The sequence below is a fragment of the Moschus berezovskii genome, chromosome 11, assembly GCF_049115385.1.
Source record: "Moschus berezovskii isolate FMDL1 chromosome 11, NW_MosBer_1.0, whole genome shotgun sequence".
Taxonomy (NCBI): domain Eukaryota; kingdom Metazoa; phylum Chordata; class Mammalia; order Artiodactyla; family Moschidae; genus Moschus; species Moschus berezovskii.
Genome location: NC_142470.1, coordinates 103917455 through 103943630, shown reverse-complemented (window position 1 = coordinate 103943630; position 26176 = coordinate 103917455). Strand labels below are relative to the sequence as shown.

The following is a 26176-nucleotide window of genomic DNA, read 5'->3' as shown; positions in this document are numbered from 1 at the left end:
GGATCCAAGTCCTGATAACTGTTTTCAGGGTTTGGCAGCTCTGCCACACGTTCAGAGCTGATGACTGGTAGATCTGAGGATCTGAATTCTCCTCCTGGTTCTAATGTTAACTATTTAGCCATAAACTTCCTTGTGGTTTCTTTACAATGTGAATAAGGAACCCAATTCCCAATCTTCTTTATAGGTTGTTGTTGAAGAAAATGTGATAAAGTGCTTTGAAAGACATCATTTTATGAACATAAATGCAGTAGTAAAGACATACCTGACTATGAATTTGCATGCCATCAATGAATCTACTGCCTGTATGACAAGGTCTCATCTCTAACATTCTATGTATGTTTTTTTTTCTCTAAAACTTCTCTGTATATTCCCAGCCTGTTCAAAATGGAATTCCAAGTGTGTATCATCTGTAGGACAGGACAATGCTATGTTGTTTCTGGACCTAACCCAAAGTTCCAAGAACCAGACCATCTCTAAACTTCTTCCCAGTTTGAAAACTCATCTAATCTAAGCAACAACAATCTCTAGCCAGGAGCCTCTCCTCTTTGTCTTTGGACTATTATTTTAGCAGCTTATTATTATTATTATTTTTAAAGCTCATTTCCCCATCCCATGGCTACGTGTCTCCTGACACCACTAATGATGGAGTGCTGGGGCCAACCTGGGCATTTCTTCCCTGCTGACTGTCCAAGAGTCTGCCTGTGACTCACGCCTTGGGCTATTCAGCACTAGGGTGCTGGGTGGCTGTCACCATAATGTTTACAGGATTTGGAAATTCCACCTCAAGCTTTACTCCAAGGGTGTTGATCCTGGCTAGCTGCTTTCATGAAAAACAATCCGAGCACCCTGGCTCACTTGGGGGACCTGGCATTCTTGAGCTTTTGACACTGAGACAGTGGAAAACTTTATCAGTGTCCATGCTGCCAGTAATTTTTATCCACTTGCGCACTTAATCCTTTACACATTTACCCAGCAATTTCCAAGGCATACTACAGATCAGAGTTAGCACTCTTCTGCTAGAAGAGAATACCTCATGGTTCTGATAGACACGTTAGTAGACAACATGTGAGAACGTTTTAGACATTTAGGCATCAGCATTTTATAATGTTCATCATAGAGCCCTTGTACATGTTTTGTTGGAATTACACTTAAGCATTTCGTTTTCTTTGAAGCAACTGTAAATAGTATTTATTTTAATTTGGTTTCTACTTGTCAGCATATAGAAACCTAACTGATTTTTGTGTGTTGATCTTGTATCCTATAATATTATAGAACTTGTTCATTAGTTCTATTTGATAGGTTCTTTGGGATTTTTTATATAGACAAGCATGTTGTCTTCAAATAGACACAGTTTCACCTCTTATTTTGCAATATATGTCTTATACTTATTTTTCTTGCCATATTTCAGTGGCTAGAATTTCCAGTGTGATACTGAATCAGAGCAGTGACAGTAAACATCCTTATCTTGCTTTCAATCTTAGAGCATCCAGTCTTTCACTATTAAGTATGATGTTAGCTGTGGTTTGCAGATGTCCTTTGCAAGGTTGAGGAAGTTCCCCTAGAGTACTGAGAATTTTTTAACACATGGGTGTTAAATTTCATCAAATGTTTTTCTATATCAATCGACAAGATCATATACCTTTTCTTCTTTAGCCTGTTGCTATAGTTGATTACACTGGTTTATTTTTGAATACTGAACCAGTCTTGCATACCTGGAATAAATCCCACCTGGTCATGAGCATGATCTTTTTATATGATGTAAGATTTAAGTTAACATTTTCTTAAACCTTTTTTTAAATGCTTAGTTCATGGGAGCTATTGGTCTGTTATTTTCATTTTAGTTTTGTCTTTGCCTGACTTTGGCATCAGGGAAATGTCCTAATATGATTTGGGAAGTGATCCCTCCTTTTTCTTTTTCTGGAAGAATATATAAAATTAATGTTACCTCTTCTTTAAATATATGGTAAAATTTTGCAGTGTAACCATCAGAGTCTGGAGATTTTTTTTTCGGGTGGTGGGAAGCAAATTTTAAACAACAAATTTCTTAAATAGTTACAGGGCTATTCTGTTCAATCCCTGGGTTGGGAAGATGCCCTGGAGAAGGGAAAGGCTACCCACTCCAGTATTCTGGCCTGGAGAATTCCATGAACTATGTCCATGGGGTTGCAAAGACTTGGACATGACTGAGCAACTTTCACTTCACTTCTTTCTGGTTAAGTATTTCAACTTGGCTGAGTTTTGATAATCTGTTGTTTCCAAGAAATTGGTCCATTTCACATAAATCATCAGATTTACATGTGTAGAGTGTTCATAGGATTATCTTATCCTTTTGACATCTGCAGGGTCTCTAATGATACTTCCAATTCACTCTTGATTTTGGTTATTTGTGTTTTCTCTCTTCTCTTCAATCATGCTAGAATTTTTAAAATTTATTCAAAAAATCCAGCCTTTTGCTTATTAATTTTCTCTACTGTTTTCCTGTTTTCGATTTCATTGATTTCTGCTCTTAGCTGTATTATTTCCTTTCTTCTGCTTGTTTCAGCTTTTTTAGTTTCTCAAAGTAGGATTTAGATAATCGATTTCAGATCTTTACTCAATTCTAACATAAGCATTTAGTGCTGTAAAATGAAGTGAAAGTGAAACTTGCTCAGTCATGTCCAATTCTTTTGTGACCCCATGGACTATACAGTCCATGCAATTCTCCAGGGCAGAATACTGGAATGGGTAGCCTTTCCCTTCTCTAGGGGATCTTCCCAACCCAGGCATCAAACCCAGGTCTTCTGCATTGCAGGAGGATTTTTTACCAGCTGAACTACAAGGGAAGTCCATTTAATGCTGTAAATTTACATATTGGTGTTGTTTTAGCTGTATCCTACAAATTTTGATATGCTGTCTTTTTTTGGTGTATGTTGTAATTTTTCTATGCATATTATAAATTTCTTTTGAAATTTCCTCTATGGGTTATTTAGAAGTGTGCTGTTTAATTTCCAAGTGTTTGGAAATTTTCCTGTTATCTTTCCATTACTGACTTTTAGTTTGACTCTGTTATGGTGAGAGAACACACTATGATTTCAATTCTTTCAAATCTGTTAAGGATTTTTGTTTATGTACCAGAATAAGGCTTATCTTCATGAATGTTCCATGGGAGGCTGTGTATCCTACTGTTGTTGGGTGACGTGTTCCATCAATATCAATTAGATCCCGTTGTTTGATGGTATGGTTCAGTTAGTCTATTAATTGCTTAAAGTAGGATTAAGTCCTTAACTATAATTGTGGATTTGTCTATCTTTTCAATTCTATGAATTTTTGCTTCATGTATTTTGAAGTGCTGTTATTTCTCCATACACATTTCCAATTGGTATATCTTTTTAGTGGGTTGACCCTTTTATCTTTATATAATTTCCCTATTTGTCCCTAGTAATTTTATTTGCTATAAAATCTACTTTTTAATATTAATATAGCCACTGTTGATTTTTTAAATTAATTTTTACATGAAGTATTTTCTGATATTTTTACTTTCAATCTACCTATGTCATTATGTTTGATGTGAGTTTCTTGTGGACAGTAAATAGTTGGGTGATTAAAAAAATCAACTCTACCAATCTCTATTATTTAGTTTCTGTATTTAGACTGCTCACATCTAATGTGATTATTAACGATATTAGGGCATAATTCTGCCATATTGTCCATAGTACACTGTTTTTTCCTTTTGCTTCCTATTCCTCTTTTTTCCTCTTCATATGGCTTACTAGTACGTTTCTCAGAGCTTTATTTTTATTTATTCATAGTGTTTTTTAAATATGGTACTTTGTATAGTTTCCTTACAGGTTGCTTTAGGTAGTACCATACACATAGATAACTTATCAGTCTACTGGCTTCCACTTTGAAGTATAGAAACTTTACCTCCATTTAAGTCCCTTTATCCTACAGTTTACCCTGGGATCAGCATGCAGCTTTAGAAGTCTGGGTCCAAAATATGAGGCCCTGTGGTTCCTGAACTTGAGGTGTGACCTTGAGGTCTCAAGCCATTCCTGTACCAATAATATCTTATTTGTATCGGTACTGGACTTGCAGTTAAAGGAAACATAAGAATATAACCATCCACTGTAGCTCAGATCTCAGATATGTGATAAAAGCTCTAGGCAGATGGTCAGAATCAATATATAGTATCACCCCTATGGCTATAATTGGGTAAAATGAAGTACTGGTGTCAGGAGTTGTGGGCCCCACCATGAACAGCCACCCCACTTTTAGGATTTGTTTTTACACTAAGTCGCTTCAGTTGTGTCTGATTCTGTGAGACCCCATGAACTGCCGCCTTAAAACCAACAATCAACTAATCACATTTTTTGCCCTTTTTTGCTTTTCGAGCCCCTAAATCATCCAGTTAGGGGAACAAAGTACACAGTTCTAGATCATGGAATGTATTATGTTCCCAGGTCAGTGTGCTACTCCCTGGCTAAGTCACATTTTGGCATCATGTACTTTAGATAAATTAATCATATAGTTGGAATGAAGAAACTGGCAGCAGGAAAACCAGGCTTCTATAGAGGGCTGGGAACGAAGCAGGGAAGGCCTGAACAAAGGTATGGCTACAGAGATGTAAAAGAACAGAATTATTATATGCAGGAGAAGCTGTGGCATTAGAACGTGAAAGGATACCGCAAGGGACTGGGTTCTGGAGCTAAGGAAGGAGATTGAGTCCATGGTTTTGACTCTGGGTGGCGGCACTAACGAAAGAGAAAGATCTGGGGGGCGGGCGGCGGGGTGGAATGGAGAGGAATGTGAGGTTCTGAACATATAAGAGTTTGAGGTCTTGGTGACTGGCTGGAAACACTGGTTAGGAGCTCGAAGATACGAGAGTCAGGGATCTTGATTTGGGAGGTCCTGGACAGAGGCGAGGGTAAAAGATGCGGGAATGGATGACACACCATTAGGAGGCCGCTGAGAAAAGAAACAGATCAAAGACTGAACGGTGGTAAGAAAAACAACAACAAAACAAACCAAGGGAGTGCAGCTGGACAGCAAAGAGTAGATGGTTCAAAGCAGGCATGAGCTACAGGCCATAGACTGCAAAGACGCCAAGACAGTTAGGGGCTGGGAAAGGGCCACTGGTCTGGCCCAGGGCAAAGAGGCCATGGTGGCACAGAAGTCCAGATGCCAGAAACCACACGCAGAGGACAGGAAGTCAGAAAGGAGGGCCCACGGGAGGTCCAAGGGCGGGAGAGAAAGGACAAGCATGAGAGCCCGGCAGCCACAACGTTTGATGGGTGTGGCCATTTGGTCTGGTTTGGGAAGATACCAAAACGTTTCAGGCTGGGAGGAAGAGTACCTAAAGAAAGGTTGAACCGGGCCTGCGGAAGGACAGAGGGAGGAGCCGAGTCAGGGAATCAGAAGGGAAATGTGTCAGGAGGAAGCAGGGAGGCGCAAAGCTAGGGGAAAATTTCAGGCGGAAACAAAGCAAGTACAGGACGCTGCCCCAAAGCCTCTGAACACATGATCACTTTTCTTTTTAACCTACAATGCTTCTCTTGTTGAAATTTGTGTGATTCCGTTGGGGCCTAAGGGGTTTCCAAATCTGACTGATCAGCAACATTAACTGGAAAACTTAAAAAATACAGGTTCCGAGGCCCAAACCGCGGAGAAGGCAATGGCAAGCCCCTCCAGTACTCTTGCCTAGAAAATCCCATGGATGGAGGAGCCTGGTAGGCTGCAGTCTGTGGGGTCGCTAAGGGTCGGACACGACTGAGCGACTTCACTTTCACTTTTCACTTTCACACATTGGAGAAGGAAATGGCAACCCACTCCAGTGTTCTTGCCTGGAGAATCCCAGGGACGGGGGAGCCTGGTGGGCTTCCGTCTATGGGGTCACACAGAGTCGGACACGACTGAAGTGACTTAGCAGCAGCAGCAGGCCCAAACCCAGCCCCAGTGAATAACAATTTCCAGTGGAGGGGGCCTAGGAATCTGCACTGTAAAGCCTCCTCAGTGATTCCCATGGTGAGCTGGGTTTGAGGCCTCCAAGTATATTTTTAACCAAAGACGTGTATCAGAACGACAGGGGCAGGCGCTGAGTCCTCAGAGCGCAGCTGCTGACATTTCCAAAAGCTCTCCAGGAGATCTGGTATGCACCCTGGTTAAGAACCACAGTGAGGAGATGGGACTGAAAAAGCAACCTGGTCAGGAAGGATACTGAAGTCACCATACAGACTGCTTCTCTGTTCCCGACATCACCTGATAATTTCCTTTGGACATTTTTCCTATCAAAACAGTGCCTGCTCCCAGCCTGGCTGTTGTGGGTGGACTGATGTGATTCCTTGCGACTTGTCAATGCATTTCCGAGGCAGCCAGGCCGGTGGGGAGGTCAGCTCTGCTCGCTGGAGAGAGACTGGCTTTGGAACTGTTTTTGCAGCTTCTTTAAGGGAAAGCATATAGAAAAACATTGCCTTTCTCTGAACTAACCACACACTGAACCTTAAGAAAGAAACAGGAAGATGCAGAACAGAGATAAGGTGGTAGAAAAAGCCACATTTCACTAATTGGATAGAAAATCTGATCAAGTAGATTCATAATTAATTTGGTCTGAATATTCCTTGCTCTCTTCTGTTGAATTTTTTTTTTTTTAAAGCAGCAGCAACAATACAATAACAACTACTGAAATGAGAGCCTGACACAGACTTGTCTGGCTTTGAGAGAGGCTGCAAGCCCAGCCCTTTTAATACCTCCCAGAGAAACATTTTCTTTTATCCAAAATGGTGGTGTGATCCAGTCCCTGCTCCAACAGCCCCAATGCCTCATCTGTTGGAGCCTTTTAAGTTTACGGCACAGACGGAAGCTGTCAGTTTCTCTCTCTTTTTATAGGACATTCACATTTGCATTCTCAACAGACCATACACGCCTCAAGGCCATATCCCCCCCAACATAATAATCCTACGCTTGAGATATGAACAAGAGAATAGTAGCATGAAAATATTCTTACCCCGATGAAGGCTGGCTCCAGCTGTGGCTTAGTAAGTCAAAAACTAGTAAACTTGCTTGTAATAACATCCTAAAAATTCCAAAGGTTATTTTCCCTCATCCACAGTTAAAAAGCCATCTCCTACAGAACAGTGTCATGTCTGTGACGTGTCCAGGATTAAGGCAAGAGAGTTCTTGGTTATAGTAATTTGTCTGGTTAGAGATTAAAGAAAAAAAAAAAACCTTGACTTGAGCTGTCAGTTAATATTTTTCATTTAACAACAACAACAAAAAAGCCACTTTCATGCTTCACAGCAGAACTGTGTGATTTTTAAACAGGTAAATTCTCCTCCATTTCTGGCATCTGATAGTTTTTTTGCATGTCAGCGTAAGCAAGCAAGCAAAACACGACCGATGAAGTTTCAAACGCGTCTTAGTTACATAAACGGAAGTTAGCTTTCTTTGATATAGAATTACCGAAGCATCTCACTGAAAAAGTAAAATCCTCCTTGCAATTAATAAAGAATTGGGGTATTCTAACCAAGCTGAAAACTAAGAACCTTCAAATTCTAAATCTTTCCATTCCTGGATGAGCTTTGGTATTCACATGTTAATAGGATGCCTGCTTTTTTTTTTTTTTTTTCCCTTTTGGCCAATGTTCAGGCCAAAGAGTCTGTGAAACAGACTTTTTCCATCTTATGACCTGTTTTAGAATTTCTTTCCTGCAAAATGTTAGTTGTTTTGCTTGGCAGGTTGCCTGAATTCATTCTTCTTTTCTCTCTCTCCTACTACTACTTTATGTCTCTCCTGTCTCTCTTCTCTCCCATCTTTCCCCTCTTTTTCTTCTATTCTTTGATAAATTATATATTTAAATTAGAGTTCACTTGGACCTACAGTCTATGTGTGACTTGGCAGGGTTGCTAGAGTAAGCAAATAAAAATACATAATCCCCAGTGAAATTCGAATTTCAGGTAAAAAATATGCCCCCCTACCTGTTTTTTTTCTTTTTTTTTAAGTGTAAGTATGTCTCAAATGGGGCTTTCCTGATAGCTCAACTGGTAGAAAATCTGCCTGTAATACTGGAGAACCTGGTTCGATTCCTGTGTTGGGAAGGTACCCTGGAGAAGGGATAGGCTATCGACTCCAGTATTCTTGTGCTTCCCTGGTGGCTCAGATGGAAAGAATCTGCTGCGATGCAGGAGACCTGGGTTCAGTCTCTAGGTTGGGAAGATCCCCTGGAGAAGGGAATGGCAACCCACTCCAGTATTCTGGCCTGGAGAATCCCCACGGACAGAGGAGCCTGGTGGGCTACAGTCCATGGGGTCACAGAGAGTCAGACACGACCGAGTGGCTAAGCACATGGTACGCACGTCTCAGATACTGCATGAGACATACTTACACTCATAAACTATTCCTTATTCATCTGAAACTCAAATGGAACTCAGCGTCTTGTATTTTATCTGGCAATCCTAGTTTAGAGGTTAAACAGAGGGACATGAAACAACAAAGACTTCCATTTACAACTCCTGGCAGAAGAGACATGTCCACTCCTGTCTTTCTGAATGCCTTTGGTCTAGGTACAGCACTCTCCATGGCATTACTTCAGTTTATTTTTGATCAATCCAGTTTGAATAAAAGATCCACCGAGGGCACCACATCCTGATACTGAAGGAGTTCAGTCAGACTTCCAGGGCTGACCCAGTATCACCTGAATCCAGAACTTGTGAAAATGGTCCCTCAGGCAACATGCGATCTTAGTCCAAGCAACAGATACCATACAAACACTTGAGTTTTAATGGCTCATTTTTCTTCCAAATTTGAACCTCGAATTTAATGCTTTCAAAGGCACTGAATTCTCCTGTTCTGACTCTGAGGTTGTACAGCATGATTGTTAACAGTATGATTAAAAACAAAAAAGAAGAAGAATTCAAATGTACTTCAAAATGTAATGAAATGGTCATCTCTTGGACATTCTGAGGGGAAGATAAAAATAATGATATGCTACAGACATTTAAAGATAAGATAAACACCTTAATTATGCTAATTCTTAATTCAAGTGTATTTTCCAACATCTGAGTACTCCCAGGGGTATCACACAATTTAGAAATGCTGTTCTCTAGTTTACAGACACAGTCATATTCAGTATTTAGAAATAATCTGTAGTCTAATAGCAGAAATGAAGGCTGTAGAGAAGTGCAGTTAAAAGCATGAGCTCAGGCGGCAAAATGAGTTGAAACCCCAGCTCTGTCGCACAATAGCTGTGTGACTCTGGGCAAATTACTTACCCTCCCAGTGCGTCATCTCCCTTATCTGTAAATGGGGAGAACCATCCCAGAGCGCTGTGAGAATAATATGAGTGAAATCTTAGAACAGCGCCCAGCACATAGTAAATGCTCAGTAAACTTAAGGGGTGAGAGTCATACGACCTAGTCAAAACTGTCAGTAGGAAAACAAAACTCACAAAATTAAGAGGCTATCTCCATTTTCACAAGTGACTCATGAGAAAAAAGGATTTTCTCTTTTTGTTTTTGTGGTCAGATGGATAACATCTATTTTTTTCAAAATTAAAAATAAAGATATTTTATGTATTTATTCATTAAAAGTCTTCTGTTTTTAGAGTAATTTGCTTCTGGAAGTAGCATCACCCTGTTTCAAGAAGGAAGGCTGTAGGGTCACCAGTTCTACCCAACTACTGGTTGTTTTTCTTGTCTCACCCTGCTTATTGATTTTCCTTACTTGCCAAAACTCCAAAAGCAAAAGAATAATACTCTCTCCCCCATCCCTACAATCCAATTAATCTAGCTCAATCCTCTCAATTTAGTGTTAAACAGACTTTCAAATCAAACAGTCCCCAGTCGCCGGGCTTCCTGCCATCTGGTGACGCAGATTCATTTGTTTGTGTTTGGAAGCAGCTGCTGAGCCCGGCAGTGCTTAGGTCTACAGTGCAGTCCATGTTTCTGCAGTCTGAGGTGGTGTCAAAGAAAGGGTGCTTTCAAGTCCAGCACTTGCAGGGGAATTTCCTTGCTGGGACACGCTACCTATGTGAGCTCTCCGAGCCTGGGTTCCTTATCTATAAAAAGGGAGATTCTAGTGCTGTCGATGTTTTCGAGTTGCTATGAGGAAGAACTGACTCATCTACAGGGTGATCCTGTGCTCAGCCAGCTGTCCTGGCATCACTGTTATATATTGTACAACCCTCCGAGTTTCAGAAAGCATTAGCACACAGTCTGGTCTACAGTGAGTATTCAGTATTTGTAACCTCTCTGTCGTGATATGTATACCCCCACGGCACTATTTGAAAGAAACGCTTTACATCCCACAGAGCCATCGTTTTTAAAGCAGGAATGGCCTTCTTCACCCACAAGGGTGAGTGCATGTGTGTGAATGTTTTGTCACTGGTCCATTATTCCTACAGTCCCTGTCCCTTTCTATGTGTGTATGTGTATGCATCTGTGTGTGCACACTCATTTGTGCCTGACTCTTTGCAACCCCATGAACTGTAGTCCACCAGGCTCCTCTGTCCATGGGATTTTTCAGGCAAGAATACTGGAGTGGGTTGCCATTTCCTCCTCCAGGAGATCTTCCCAACCCAGGGGTCGAACCTGTGTCTCTTTCATCTCCCACGCTGACAGGTGGATTCTTTACCACTAGCGCCACCTGGGAAGACAGTTTGTACTGTTCAGTCATTTAAGAAGCTCAAAGTGGAGATGGAATTCTCTGTGGCAGAAACTTGAGGGCAGAGGCTTAAATACTTTACATGCTTCAGGGGGATCATGTGAACACTGCTTTACCAAGATACACTCTGCCAACAGCAGCAGGCCCTTTGAGGTGAGCAGGTGGGCCAGGGCTGGGGAACTGTCCTTTGATGTCTGCCAGCTTCTTGGACTGTCAGATGAATTCCAGACTCCAGCCCCTGCTATTTCCAAGACCTCCGTCACTGTGCAGAAACCTCCACCTTGACCCATGGCCTGTAACCAGGCTTCCTCCTGACTCCTCCCGCAAGCCTTCCCCTGGGCTCTGTGGGCTACAGCTCTCTAAACTTTATGGTGGGAGAGCAGATGGTCAGGGTTTTTAGGGAGATGCCAGCCTTCAGCTCAGAAACAGGATTTCTTCCTTCTATCCTACTTGATGAGCTCTCCGCACCAGACCTAAAGCAGTACCTCCGAGAGGGATCTCAGATCTGTCACTGCCAGCTTGGGAGGTCTCATTCACTGAGACCTTGCCTTTCCCATCTGCAATTTGAGATGTAGTAACATCACTGGACTGTTGTGAGATGAAATACGACAACGTGTCTGGCAGAGTGCTTGGCACAAAGTAGACACTGAATGCATGCGGAGTATCATCGTGGTACCAGGCTGCCTGAGAAGGGACCAGCATTAGAGAGAGGCATGGGAGTGCAAAGAGGATCTGTGATCCGGGGGTGGGAGGGATGGGGAAACTCAGATTGGAGATACACAAGCTCTGTATTTTGCAGGTTTACATTTCATTAAAATCCACAGAAAAGAAAGAGCAAATCAAGCTAACCGTATTTCTGAAAGAAGATATACGAAACACACGCGGATGCATTCAAACCAGCCTCTCTGTGACCCTGCCTCCACTCATCTACTCACACTAATAATCTTTTACTGAATAAGTACTACATTCTAAATGCTGGGCCGGGCTTCAACACAAGAATGTGAAGCAGCTTTATGAAAGAAAACATTTGGATGAAGCATAACAGTCTGTTAATGTCAGGCAATATTTATTGATTACGTACTGCCATCAATACATATGGTAATATTTATTGATTTACCACAGTCTCCCTTGGCCAGAGTGACTCAGAAAAATACTGCCATCTGCTACAACCACACTGAATACAGAGGAGCTCCAGTTTACTAATGAATGTCTCTTTGGACTGAAAGAGCTCATTGCAAAGGTGCCAAACTCACTTCCACAGACTGTCCACCTTAATCATCAAGTGAAAGAAGTAGTTGCTTCTCTGGCTGAGTTAGAGGTTGGTGAAAAATAACCCTTCCTATATAGCATTCACCCCCAATACATGCTCCGTGAGGCTGTGAATGGGTTCTGAGATTTTCTGAGTTGTCACTCCCTTGCGTCAAAGCTTTCTTTGGCTCTAATATAATGCCTTGGGTTCTCTGAGAGGAGTCCTGCAGGGCTCCCTATAAACTAGCTTGTCGGGCAGGGTGGGCCAGAGAGGGGCCCCACAGCAGACAGACTGCTTGGAGGCAGATCTTTGGACAAGCCCTGGTTTCCTCACCTGTAAAATGGGAAGGAAGAACTTCCTCTCCGGGCTGTGAGGAGGCTGGAAGAGGTCATCCTCATCAGTGACCGAGCCGGGGCTACAAACACGGCAGGGCCCCTGCGTGTCATTTCCTTTTCTTCCCTCACTCCCTTGGCACAAGTTATCAATACTATCTCGTTTGTTGGTCAGTAACCTTTACTATGTTTTGTGAACCTGAGCTGACAAAAATGAATTTGTGTGGTTTGACTTGCACTAAAAAAAATACTAAGAATAGAAAACGTCAGTGTCCTGGCGGGTAATGTTTTGTGACACTTTTGTTTGAAACATACACTCTCATAGGATGTGCTGTATGGTTGACTGAGTAGGCTATGTTTGAAAATTTGAGATGTGTATGTACTCCAAAGAATGAAAGCAGGAAGGGATATCTGTATACTCATGTTCATAGCAGTGTAATTCACAACAGCCAAAAAGGTAGATGTACTTCAAATGACTATTGATGGATAAATGGATAAATAAAATGTCTATACACATGATGGAATATTATTCAGTTTTAAAGAGAAAGAAAATGCCTTTTTAAAGAGGAAGGAAATTCCGACACATGGTATAACATGGATAAACCTTGAAGACATTATACAAAGTGAAATAAACCAGAGACGAAAGGACAAATACTGTATGATTCCACTTCTTTGAGGTCCCTAGAGTAGTCAAAATTATAGAGACAGAAAGTGGAGTAGTGGTTGCCATGGGCTAGAGGGAAGAGGAAACAGAGAGATATTGGCTACGGCAATTTATTAATTTGGTATTAATGAGAACAGAGTTTCAGTTTGGGAAGATGAAGACCTCTGGGAATATTTGGTGGTGATGGTGGCCACAGAAATGTGAATGCACTTAATGCCTCTGAACTGTACACTTCAAGATGCTTAAAGTGGTAAATTTTATGTTATGTGTATTTTATCACAATTAAATTACACACCCTTTAAATTACCAAAAAAAAAAAAAAAGAAAAGCTTGAGAAACCCTGACCTAGCTGACACCTTGAGAGATATGCTTGGATGGAATCCAGGTATAGAGAAAACAGAAAGCATGAGTCCAGGGGAACCAAAAGCAGATGGGATCGGACTTCCTAGTTGGGTGGAAGAATTTTCTTTTATGGTCTCTGGGACTATGGGCCTTTCTGTCTGGTGTAAGGCTGTGGACGTTAAGGCTTGCAGTCTTGTTCTGACATTTCTGGGTTCATTTAGTATTTTAACCTGAGAGTACGACGAACACAAAGTGAAAGTGAAAGCGTTAGTCGCTCAGTCGTGTCTGAGTCTTTGTGACCCCACGGAGCCCGCCAGGCTCCTCTGTCCATGGAACTCTCCAGGCAAGCATACTGGAGTGGGGAGCCATTCCCTTCTCCAGGGGATCTTCCCGACAACCTCTGCGGTCACAAAGAGCTGTACAAGACTGAATGATTACAACCAACACAAAGCAACATCTGATTTCCTTCTCAGGTAAAACTACTTCCTGACCCCTCCTCCCTTTCAGCAATGTTGCCCATCCCCGGTTGGACCAGTTGGTTCCTGAAGGCTGGGTCAAGATCTTCCCTCCATATCCACTGGACACACCACACCTCTCGAAGGCCTTCAATCTAATTCCATCTACGTCAGGAGGGAGTCCAAGGAGCCCTAAAGAGGCTTCTAAGGTTATTTTTTATTCTGTGCCTAAGAGTTGGAGAAATGGGATCTGGCCACTTTTCTCTAGACAAAGGGCCTATACTAGATTTCTCATTTTCCTCACAGACAGGATCCTGGCAAATGACTTAAACAGATACAGAAAGGAAGTCTCTCGGGAAGGTAACTCATGGGCTAAAAGAATAGTCACAGTTCATCATTTTAGACATGGATTGCTATGGCCAAAATAAATATCAGGAAGGTTTCAGATTTCTCTAAAAAGAAAATAACCTCTTTTGGTAACAGTTCTCAAATCGACTTTGATCTCTCAAATTCCAAAACCTATTATATGATTAGTTTCTATAATCTTATTATTAAAAGCACATGCATAAGTGAGAGATTTCTTTATATGTTTAGCACATAACTGTTCCTTTGTATATTTTCCCTCCGTATTTAACATTTTCTAAGGTAATTTTCGGAGAAGGCAATGGCAAGCCACTCCAGTACTCTTGCTTAGAAAATCCCATGGATGGAGGAGCCTGGTAGGCTGCAGTCTGTGGGGTCGCTAAGAGTTGGACACGACTGAGCAACTTCACTTTCACTTTTCACTTTCACACATTGGAGAAGGAAATGGCAACCCACTCCAGTGTTCTTGCCTGGAGAATCCCAGGGACGGGGGAGCCGGATAGGCTTCTGTCTATGGGGTCACACAGAGCCGGACACGACTGATGTGACTTAGCAGCAGCAGTAGCAGCAAGGTAATTTTACAATGGGCGTAAGATATGTTTAATAAATAACTATGGGCTGTGTCCCCTCTCCCAAACTTCTATGTTGAAATCCTAACCCCTAATGTAATGGTATTAGGAGGCAGGCCTTTGGGAAGTATGAGGTCATGCAGGCAGAAGCAGCACGAACGGGATTAGTGTCCTTACAAGAAGAGACACGAGAGTGTTTGCTTCCCGTCTCTCCATTCTTTGCAGTGTGAGGACACAGCAAAAAGACAGCCACCTGCAACCAGGAGGTTTCGGTTTTGGCACTGAGACTGCCGGCAACTTGATCCTAGATTTCCTAGACTCCAAAACTATGAGAAATAACTTTCTGCTGTTTATATGCCACTGAGTCTACGGTGGTTTGTTATACAGTAGCCTGAATTGATGGAGGTGATATAAACTCATTGATATAACGCGGGTCACCTTTCACCTTCATAAATGACTCACAGGAACACATCAGACACCTGGAAAGGAGCTTTGGACATCATTTAGACCCACTTTGTCCCGCCAGTCAGTGATATCCAAGTCTTCCAAGATGTTTAAGATTCGCAGTGGTGGAGGTGAATTCTCCAGCCAACTCCTGGCTTGGAGTTCATCTCTGGGGGAGAGGTAAAGCCATGAACTGCTGGCCTCTGGTCCTATAGTCTGAAGGCTGGGAGAAGAGCACATTCCGGCTGACATTTCTGGAGAAAACTGACCGCTCAGCCTTTTTCTTCACAGCCCTAAACTCACTAGGAGAACTTTGTAAACTTCTTGCTGCTGTTCAGTCACTAAGTCACATCAAACTCCTTGCAACCCCATGGACTGCTTTCCTGTCCTTCACTATCGCCCAGAATTTAACTTAAACTCACATCCACTGAGTCAGTGACACATCCAGCCCTCTCGTCCTCTGTCGCCCCCATCTCCTCCCGCCCTCAGTCTTTCCCAACATCAGGGGCCTTTCCAGGGAGCCGGCTCTTGACAGCGGGTGGCCAGAGTACTAGACATACAGCATCAGTCCTTCTAGTGAGTATTCAGGGCTGGTTTCCTTTAGGATGGACTGGTTTCATCTTGCTGTCCAAGGGGCTCTCAAGAGTCTTTGTAACCTGAACCCTTGCTAATTGTGTTATCTTTTCAAAAGCAGAGATGAAAATTCTCATTAAGCTCAGATCTGTACCAACCGCAGAGACAGGGCTGCTTCCTCTCTTTCCACTCTCTCTGTCACATACTATTACTGCTAAATACTACTAATAAGAATTTACTGAGTGCCCACGAGGTAATGGGCCCTGACTATGTATTCCAACCACTGTGTTAACTCTGAAGAAGGAAGGTTTTGTGGGTTGCTCTCGTTCAGTTTGATCTCATAGTAGTTTCCCAGTCGTTCATTGCACAATGTGCACACCGGGGAGGCCACTTCCTTCCACTACATTTCGTTATTTCTTCTTCCCAGGAATTTAACTGTTTGTGTTTAATCCAGCTTCCTTAATTTATGAAGGTCATTCTGAATCCTCACTTATTCTTTAAAGTTATTGCTATTTTGTTCAAATGCAGACAGCTCCTGCCTTAGGAGTTTTCTACAAGCCTATGGTTTTGACCTCAGACTTGAGCACTGATTGGCCAGTGGTGGGCAAATCTGGATTAAGCAAGCACAGTCACCCTGCCAAATTGCAGGGTTGTGTCTTGGAAATCTCCATTTGCTCGTTATTTCTAGAACTTTTCTAGTAAAGATGTAAAATCTAAAAGGATTTCAGTCTGCTCTTCTGCTGCCCGTACCGCCTTAGTCACTTGCTCTAAAAAGGGGATTTTTTTTTTTCTTTTCTTTTGGCTGTGCCATGCAGCAGGTGGGATCGTAGTTCACTGACCAGGGATCAAACCCACGTCCCCTGCATTGGGAGCATGATGGAGTCTCAACCACTGGACTGTCAGGGAAGTTCCCGTGTAGGTTTTCTTCTATGCGATCTTCCAGGAGTTTTACGGTACTATGTTTTACATTTAGGTCTGTGATCCATTTTGGGTTAATTTTAGTGAGGAGTGTAAGGCTGGGTCTGGATTCATTTTTTTACTATGTGGATACACAATTCTCTACCACCATTTGTTGGAAAGACCATCTATGTCCATTGTGTTGTCTTTAATTGTTTTTCTGAGGCCAGCTGACTGTGTTTAGGTGGGTCTGTTTCTGGGCTCTCTATTGTGTTCCATCATCTGCTTATTCATTCTTTTGCTAAATACTGTAACTTTATAGTAAGTCTTGAAGCTGGGTAGTCTGGGTCCTCCAACTTTGTTCTTCTTTCTTATTGTATTGGCTATTCGAAGTCTTTGGCTTTTCCATTATAGACTTTACAATCAGTTTGTTGAAATCCACAAAATAACTTGTTGGAATTTTGATTCAAATTGCACTGAATCTAAATATGATGTTGGGGAATTTGTTAATTTTTTATTAGAAGTATTCCATTATGTTTCCATTACATTGGAAAGTATTCTAGTATTCCAATATGCCAGAATTGTTTATCCGTTTACCAGTTAATGTATATTGGGGTTGTTTCCAGTTTCTAACTATCAAGAATAAAGCCACTATTAAAATTCTTGTACTGATCTTTTAAATGACATATGTTTTTCATTTGTCCCATGTTAATAATTACAAATGGAAGTGTGTGCCTAATTGCTGGGGAATGCAATAAATGTGTGCATAAGAAACAGTTTTTTAAAATGGTTATGTCATTTTTACACTCACAACAGCAATACACAAGAGTTTCAGTTGCTTCATAACCCGTGACTGTTTGGTGTTGTTGGTCTTTTCAGTTTTAATCATTGTAGTGGGTATATGGTAGTATTTCACTGTGGCTTTATTGCATTTCCCTGAAGATGAATATTACTAGTAAAATGACTGTTTTCAATTCCTTATTGACCACTTGTATATCTTTTTTTGTCTGTTCAAGGCTTTGCCCATTTAAAAAACATCTGTGTTTTCATCATTTTGTTACTGAATTGTCAGAGTTCCTTATATATTCTGGATACAAAGTATTTATCAGATATATGTACTGTAAATATATTCTACCAGTTTGTGTCTTGTCATTTCAATGACCATAGATTTAGAATTTTGATGAAGTCCAATTCATCAGGGTTTTCTTTTCTGTCGTTTTGTGGTTTCTGTAAGAAATCATTGCAGGTTATAAAGAAATTGTCCTTTGCTTTCTTTTAGAAGCTTTGCAGTTTTGGCTTCTTTGTTGAGGTCTGTGATCCATCTCTATTGTGTCTGGTATGCGATTCATATGTTTCCCCAGCAGCTGCTCAAGTACCATTTGTTGAAGACTTGGCTTTCCCCCACTCAACAGCTTAATGTCTTTATCAAAAATCAGTTCAGTTCAGTTCAGTTCAGTTGCTCAGTCGTGTCCAACTCTCCGCGACCCCATGTGGGTCTGTAAGAAGAGGTGGCAAGAATACACAGAAGAACTGTACAAAAAAGATCTTCACGATGAAGATAATCACGATGGCGTGATCACTCACCTGGAGCCAGACATCTTGGAATGTGAAGTCAAGTGGGCCTTAGAGAGCATCACGACGAACAAAGCTAGTGAAGGTGATGGAATTCCAATTGAGCTATTTCAAATCCTGAAAGATGATGCTGTGAAAGTGCTGCACTCAATATGCCAGCAAATCTGGAAAATTCAGCAGTAGCCACAGGACTGGAAAAGGTCAGTCTTCATTCCAATCCCAAAAAAAGCCAATGCCAAAGAATGCTCAAACTACCGCACAATTGCACTCATCTCACACGCTAGTAAAGTCATGCTCAAAATTCTCCAAGCCAGGCTTCAGCAATATGTGAATCGTGAACTTCCAGGTGTTCAAGCAGGTTTTAGAAAAGGCAGAGGAACCAGAGATCAAATTGCCAACATCCGCTGGATCATGGAGAAAGCAAGAGAGTTCCAAAAAAACATCTATTTCTGCTTCATTGACTATGCCAAAGCCTTTGACTGTGTGCATCACAATAAACTGTGGAACATTCTGAAAGAGATGGGAATCCCAGACCACCTGACCTGCCTCTTGAGAAACCTGTATGCAGGTCAGGAAGCAACAGTCAGAACTGTACATGGAACAACAGACTGGTTCCAAATAAGAAAAGGCGTATGTCAAGGTTGTATATTGTCACCCTGCTTATTTAACTTATATGCAGAGTACATCATGAGGAACACTGGGCTGGAAGAAGCACAAGCTGGAATCAAGATTGCTGGGAGAAATATCAATAACCTCAGATATGCAGATGACACCACCCTTATGGCAGAAAGTGAAGAGGAACTAAAAAGCCTCTTGATGAAGGTGAAAGAGGAGAGTGTAAAGGTTGGCTTGAAGCTCAACATTCAGAAAACAAAGATCATGGCATCTGGTCCCATCACTTCATGGGAAATAGATGGAAAAACAGTGAAAACAGTGTCAGACTTTATTTTTTTGGGCTCCAAAATCACTGCAGATGCTGATTGCAGCCATGAAATTAAAAGACACTTACTCCTTGGAAGGAAAGTTATGACCAACCTAGATAGCATATTAAAAAGCAGAGACATTACTTTGCCAACCAAGGTCCATCTAGTCAAGGCTATGGTTTTTCCCGTGGTCATGTATGGATGTGAGAGTTGGACTGCGAAGAAAGCTGATCGCCGAAGAATTGATGCTTTTGAACTGTGGTGCTGGAGAAGACTCTTGAGGGTCCCTTGGACTGCAAGGAGATCCAACCAGTCCATTCTAGAGGAGATCAATCCTGGGTGTTCACTGGAAGGACTGATGCTAAAGCTGAAACTCCAATACTTTGGCCACCTCATGTGTCGAGTTGACTCACTGGAAAAGAGTCTGATGCTAAGAGGGATTGGGGGTGGCAGGAGACGGGGACGACAGGGAATGAGATGGCTGGATGGCATCACTGACTCGATGGACATGAGTTTGAGTGAATTCTGGGAGTTGGTGATGGACAGGGAGGCCTGGCGTGCTGTGATTCACGGGGTCGCAAAGAGTCGGACACGACTGAGCGACTGAACTGAACTTCCATACTCGATTTTATCTGTCTTATGTCAATGCCACACTATCTTAATTATCTTAGTTTTACAGTAAGCCTTGAAATCAGATACTGTAAGGTCTCCAAACCTGCTCTTCTTCAACACTGTTTTGGCTACCCAGGTCCCTTGCTTGTCTATAAAAACTTGCAAGGCAACTTGTCATTTTCTATAAGTGTCCTACTGCCCTTTGATTAACACTGTGTTGTACTTGTATGAGAACTGACATATTAAGACTCAATTAGCCTTCCTATTTATGAACTTCTCTCCATCTATCTAAGTCTAAAATTTCTCTCCTCAAGGTTTAATGACTTTCAGTGTATAAGTCTTATATGTCTTTTGCTAAATTTATTCAGCATTTTATATCATTGTAAACAGGGTGGCTTTTATTTCATTTTGCAGCTGTTAACTGTTTATCACTATTAGAAACACAACTGAGTTTTGTAAACTGACCCTTCTAAATTCATTCATTGGTTCTAGTAGCATGTGTGCTAAGTTGCTTCTGTCGTGTCTAACTCTTTGGACTCTGTAGACAGTAGCTCACCAGGCTCCTCTGCCCATGGGATTCTCCAGGCGAGAATACTGGAGTGGGTTGCCACACTCTCCTCCAGGAGATCTTCCTGACCCAGGGATTGAACCTGTCTCTTTTATCTCTCCTGCATTGGCAGGCGGGTTCCTTACCACTAGTACCACCTGGGAAGCCCTGCTGCTGCTAAGTCACTTCAGTAGTGTCCGACTCTGTGCGACCCCACAGACGGCAGCCCACCAGGCTCCCCTATCCCTGGGATTCTCCAGGCAAGAACACTGGAGTGGGTTGCCATTTCCTTCTCCAATGCATGAAAGTGAAAAGTGAAAGTGAAGTCGCTCAGTCGTGTCCGGCTCTTAGCGACCCCATGGACTGCAGCCTACCAGGCTCCTCTGTCCATGGGATTTTCCAGGCAAGAATACTGGAGTGGGTTGCCATTGTCTTCTCCACTGGGAAGCCCTAGTAGTTGTTTATTAAATTTCTTAGGATTTTCTCTATAAACAATCATTCAGAAAGATTTTTCCAAAAGATTTTTCAATCTTTATGTCTATTTTTTCCTTTTCTTGCCTTATTGCACTCACTAGAACTTCAGAGAAGGGGATGACAGAGGATGAGACAGTTGGATGGCATCACCGACACAATGGACATGGGTTTGGGTGGACTCTGGGAGGTAGTGATGGACAGGGAAGCCTGGCGTGCTGCAGTTCATGGGGTTGCAAAGAGTCGGACACGACTGAGCGACTGAACTGAACTGAACTGAGAACTTCCAGTGCAATGCTAAATAGAGGAGATAATGCAGACATTAATGCTATGTTCTTGATCTCAGGAGGAAAGTGTTTGGTATTTCACCATTAAATATGATGTTAGCAGGAGGTGTGGGGGAAGATTCCCTTTGTCAGATAAAGTAAGTTCTCCTCTAGTCCTAGTTTCCTGAGAGTTTTAAAAGTCATAGATGGGTGCTGAACCATGTCAAATGCCCGTTCTTCATTTATTTAGAGGATCATATGGTTTTCTCCATTATTTTATTAATATGGTAGATTATATTCAGTTCAGTTCAGTTCAGTCGCTCAGTCGTGTCCAACTCTTTGCAACCCCATGAATCGCAGCAAGTCAGGCCTCCGTGTCCATCACCAACTCCCGGAGTTCACTCAAACTCATGTCCATCGAGTCAGTGATGCCATCCAGCCATCTCATTCTCTGTTGTCCCCTTCTCCTCCCGCCCCCCAGTCCCTCCCAGCATCAGTCTTTTCCAGTGAGTCAACTCGATGCATGAGGTGGCCAAAGTATTGGAGTTTCAGCTTTAGCATCAGTCCTTCCAATGAACACCCAGGATTGATCTCTTTTAGAATGGACTGGTTGGATTTCCTTGCAGTCCAAGGGACCCTCAAGAGTCTTCTCCAGCACCACAGTTCAAAAGCATCAATTCTTCGGCGATCAGCTTTCTTCACAGTCCAACTCTCACATCCATACATGACCACGGGAAAAACCATAGCCTTGACTAGATGGACCTTTGTCGGCAAAGTAATGTCTCTGCTTTTTATTATGTTTTCTAATGTTAAGTCAACTATTCATTCCTGTGATTAACCCTACTTGGTGATAATGAATCATATCCTTCTTATGTATCATTGGATCTTATATACTAATGGTTTGTTAAGAAGTTTAAGTTTTTAATGTTTATAAGAAATATTGGGTGATAACTTTCTTATTGGTGATAACTTTCTTTCTTATAATTCTATGTCATATTTTGGTATCAAGGTTATACTGACTTTATAACAATAAATTCAGTAGTTTTTCTTCCTCTCCTATTTTCTAAAGGAGTTTGTGTAAGACTAGTAGTTCATTTGTTGGTGTTTCTTTGATAGAAACATTCCTTACTTAAGTTTTGATGGAATTTGCCAGTGAAACCACCTGGCTCTGGAGGAATTTTCTTTGTGGAAAAGTTTTGAATACAAATTCAAATTCTTTAATAGTAATAGGGTCATTCAGATATTCTATTTTTTTCTCATGGCAGTTATGATAAATTATATTTTCTGAGGAAATTGACTATTTCATCTAAGCTGTCAAATTAATTAGCAGAAATTAGTTCATAATATCCAGTTATTACTGTTTCAATTTCTGTAGAATATGCAGTTATGACCACTTTTTCTTTGCTAATGTTGGTAATTTATATTTTTCCTCTTTTCTTCCTTGATTAGTCCTGTCAGTGTTTTGCTAATTTTACTAAATTTTTAAAAGAAACAAATTTTGGCTTTCTTAATTTTCTCCATTGTTTTACAATTTCTACTCCTATTGTTATTATGTGTTTCTTAGTTGTTTCGGTTTAATTTATTCTTCCTTTTCTAGCTTCTTAAGGTGGAAATATAAATTACAGATGTTCACCTTTGTTCTCTTCTAATCTAGCCATGAAAAGTTATACATTTGTTTTTTGCTGTGCATATTGCTTTCGTGAATCCAATAAAAGCCCATAAATTGGATATGCATTTTCATTCAGTTAAAATTATTTTCTAATTTCCTTTGTGATTATTCTATTTAGGGATGCTATTTAACCTTTAAATATTAGAGGTTTTCTGGAATTCCATTGCTATCTACTTATAATGGAATCATGCTGTGATCATAGAACATATTCTTTAAGATTTTAATCCTATGGAATTTATTGATAGGTCCTTAACTCTGCACAATAAGGTCTATGTTGGTGAGCGAATCATGTGCACTTGATCAGATTATATCTTACACTTTTTGGGTAGTGTTTTATAAATTTCAGTTAGGACAGCGGTTGTTAATGTTCAAATCTATATGCTTCTTAATATTTTGCTTAACTTGTTTAATCGATTACTGAAGAAAGGGATTTAAAAATCTCTATTGTTGGTCTGTCAGTTTTTGTTTCATATATTTTGATGATCTATTAGTACATACATACATATTATGATTGTTATGGTTTCTTCATTCACTAACCTTTTTAGTTAATCCCTCTGATGCTGGGAGGGATTGCGGGCAGGAGGAGAAGGGGACGACAGAGAGTGAGATGGCTGGATGGCATCACCGACTCGATGGACACGAGTTTGTGATGGACAGGGAGGCCTGGCGTGCTGTGATTCATGGGGTCACAAAGAGTCGGACACGACTGAGCGATTGAACTGAACTGAACCTTTTTAGAATGAGAAAATGTTGTTTTACCTCTTCTAATACTTTTCATCTAGAACTCTATTTGGTAGTTTAATAGTATCACACTAGCTTTCTTATACTTACTATTTACACAATGTACCTTTTCCTCTTTTGGCTTCAACGTACTGGTTTTTGTATTTAAATTGGATATCTTAAAGACAGTAGGCAGTCTTTTAAATCTAACCTATTTTGGTATTTTATTTTAATGCCTCCAATGACATTTATGCTCTTTTGGATATTTTTTAGTGTTTTTTCTAGGTATTTCACTATGCATTCTTAACTTACTGCCAGTCTACTTGAATTTAATATTATTATATATCACTTCACTTAAAATGTAAGAATCTTGTAGTCATGCAATTCCATTTACCCTCTCTTATCCTTTGAGCTATTTTATCATATATTTTATATTTGCATACATCATAAATTCCATAAAATAGTATCTTGTTTTTAGCATTAAATAATCTTTTATATTTACACATATATTTTTCATGTCCTATAAATACTTCCTTCATGTAGGTTTGAACTTCCACCTGATATTATTACCCTTCAGTCTGACAAATTTCCTTTATCATTTATTTTAGTGCAGGCCTACTGGAGACAAATTCTCTCAGATTATATAACATCAAAAACAACTTTATTTCACTTTATTTTGAAGGATATTTCTGCTAGATTTATAATTCTAACTTGACATTTATCTTCTTTTTTTTTTTTTTGTCTTTCAGCACTTTAATGATGTCTTTGCTTGTATTCCAGCCTCTGTACTCTGTGGTAGGAATCCTTTGGTTAACTGCATCACTCATACCTTAAGCATAATATGTCATTTTTCTCTAGCAATGTTTAAGATTTTCAAGATCTCTTTAATTTAGGTTTCAGCAATTTTACTATAATCTTTCAAGGTGTGGTTTTACTTTTCTTTATCCTGTTTAGGATTTGTTGGGAGAAGGAAATAGCAACCCACTCCAGTATTCTTGCCTAGAGAATCCTGCGGACAGAGGAGCCTGGTGGGTTGCTGTCCATAGGGTCGCACAGAGTCAGACACTATTGAAGCAACTTAGCATGCATGCATTGGAGAAGGAAATGGCAACCCACTCCAGTGTTCTTGCCTGGAGAATCCCAGGGATGGGGGAGCCTGGTGGGCTGCCGTCTACGGGGTCGCACAGAGTTGGACACGACTGAAGCGACTTAGCAGCATGATTTGTTGAGCTTCATGTAAGTTAATGTTTTCAGTCAGTTTAGGAGAGTTTCAGCTATTAGTTCTTCAACTACATTTTTTGATTTACTTTTCTGTCCTCTCTGCTGGGATCCCAATTACATGTATATTATACTGCTGGTTATTGTCCTATAATTCACTGAGGTTCTGTTCATTGTTTTTAATCTTCATTCTCATTGTTCTTCATATTAATAATGCTTACTGATCTGAAGTTTATTTACCCATAATTTCATCATTTCCATCTTTCACTTAAGATTATCCAGTGACATTTTCATTTCAAACATGTTACCTTTCAGTTCCAGAATTTTCATTTGGTTTGTCTTAATCATTGCCATTTCCCTGCTGAGAGTCCTCTTTTTCACTTATTATGACTATGTTTTTGTTTATTTTCTTTAACATATTTTAATATCTGCTTTAAAGTTATTGTCTGAAAATCCCAACATTTAGGTTACTTCAAGTTCTATTATAGTAATTACTTTTTTTTCTTGATTATGGATAACAATTTCCTATTCCTACACATATTCTTTAATTTTTGGTTAGGCAATAAATATTTTGAATAGTATGTTATAGAGGCCTTAGATTCTGTTTTATACCTTTAGAGTATTAATATCTTTGTTCTTTCAGACAAATCACTGGCTGAACTTGTGAATACTTAGGATTATGTTTTGTTATGATCTACTTTGGTTTTGCCCTTAAGTTTTAGGGAGAATTCTTTATTCTTAAAGGAAGGCCTTTCTGAGGTTTCAAGAAAAAACCCAAGTGTTTGCCAAGTGTTTGTAATGATTTACATTACATTCCCTATAACTTGGGTGAGATCCAAATTCCATACTCTATAGGCAGTCGTTGTAGGGAGCAGACAGACGCTGAAACCTCTGCTCAGCTTTTCAGTGGTTCAGTCACTGTTTTCCACTGGACTTTTGGCCTTTCCCCATACATATGCAGTTTAGAAGTCATTCAAGCATGACAGGGAATTTAAATACAGAAGTGGAACTCTCTTCTGTACGGCTGCCTTCTCTCTGGAATTTCCTCCCTTAAATCCCAGCCACCCTGGCAGCCTTGAACTCCATCTTCAGACACTTCAAGATTATATAATTATGGCCTTGAATTGCAGTTGCTTTTTGTGGAATGTGGAGTGCCCTCAGAGGAGAAGCAGTATAAATGTAGATCTCATGCATTCCAATTTCTTTCTTTCAAGGGTCAAACTGCCAACACTTTCTGCCTATTCTCAATCAGACTCTAGTGTCTTCAAATTTTAAGTTTTGTTTTTTTAAGAATATTTCATCTGGAGTTTTCAATAGTTATCAGCAGGAGAGTTAATCCAACATAAGCTTCTCTATCACTGAGAACACTGGCACTCTATCACAAAAATTTTAATTTATGGGTGTGCTAAGAATAAACTGTACCTCACATCTTTATGAATACTCAGAAAACCATTCAATAATATATCCTGAAAGGATCCTCAGGTGTTATCCAGACTACTCTGTACTATAAGGCAATCCCTCTACAGTGATGTATCATGTATTATGATTAACCTCCTGCTCTTATTTACTGGTTTCAGTAGGTGATGTTTACTGATGTAACAGTAATGACTCCATACAAGTATATACTGCAAAATGATCACCACAGTAAGTCTAGTTGA

At 40.6% G+C, this 26176-nt stretch overlaps 1 protein-coding gene across 8 annotated transcripts in view; it reads right to left on the bottom strand.

Annotated features, from left to right (window-relative positions):
• Nucleotides 1-26176, bottom strand: part of AFF3 (ALF transcription elongation factor 3) — a 643034-nt gene that overhangs the window by 162934 nt on the left and 453924 nt on the right. For 3 of the 8 annotated variants that reach the window (XM_088841644.1, XM_055400161.2, XM_088841639.1), the window contains one exon: nucleotides 9243-9296. The exons of the other annotated variants lie outside the window; for them this stretch is intronic. In XM_088841644.1, the coding sequence (XP_088697770.1) occupies nucleotides 9243-9296 (54 nt within the window). The remainder of the gene's footprint in view (nucleotides 1-9242; nucleotides 9297-26176) is intronic. 8 annotated transcript variants of the gene reach the window in all.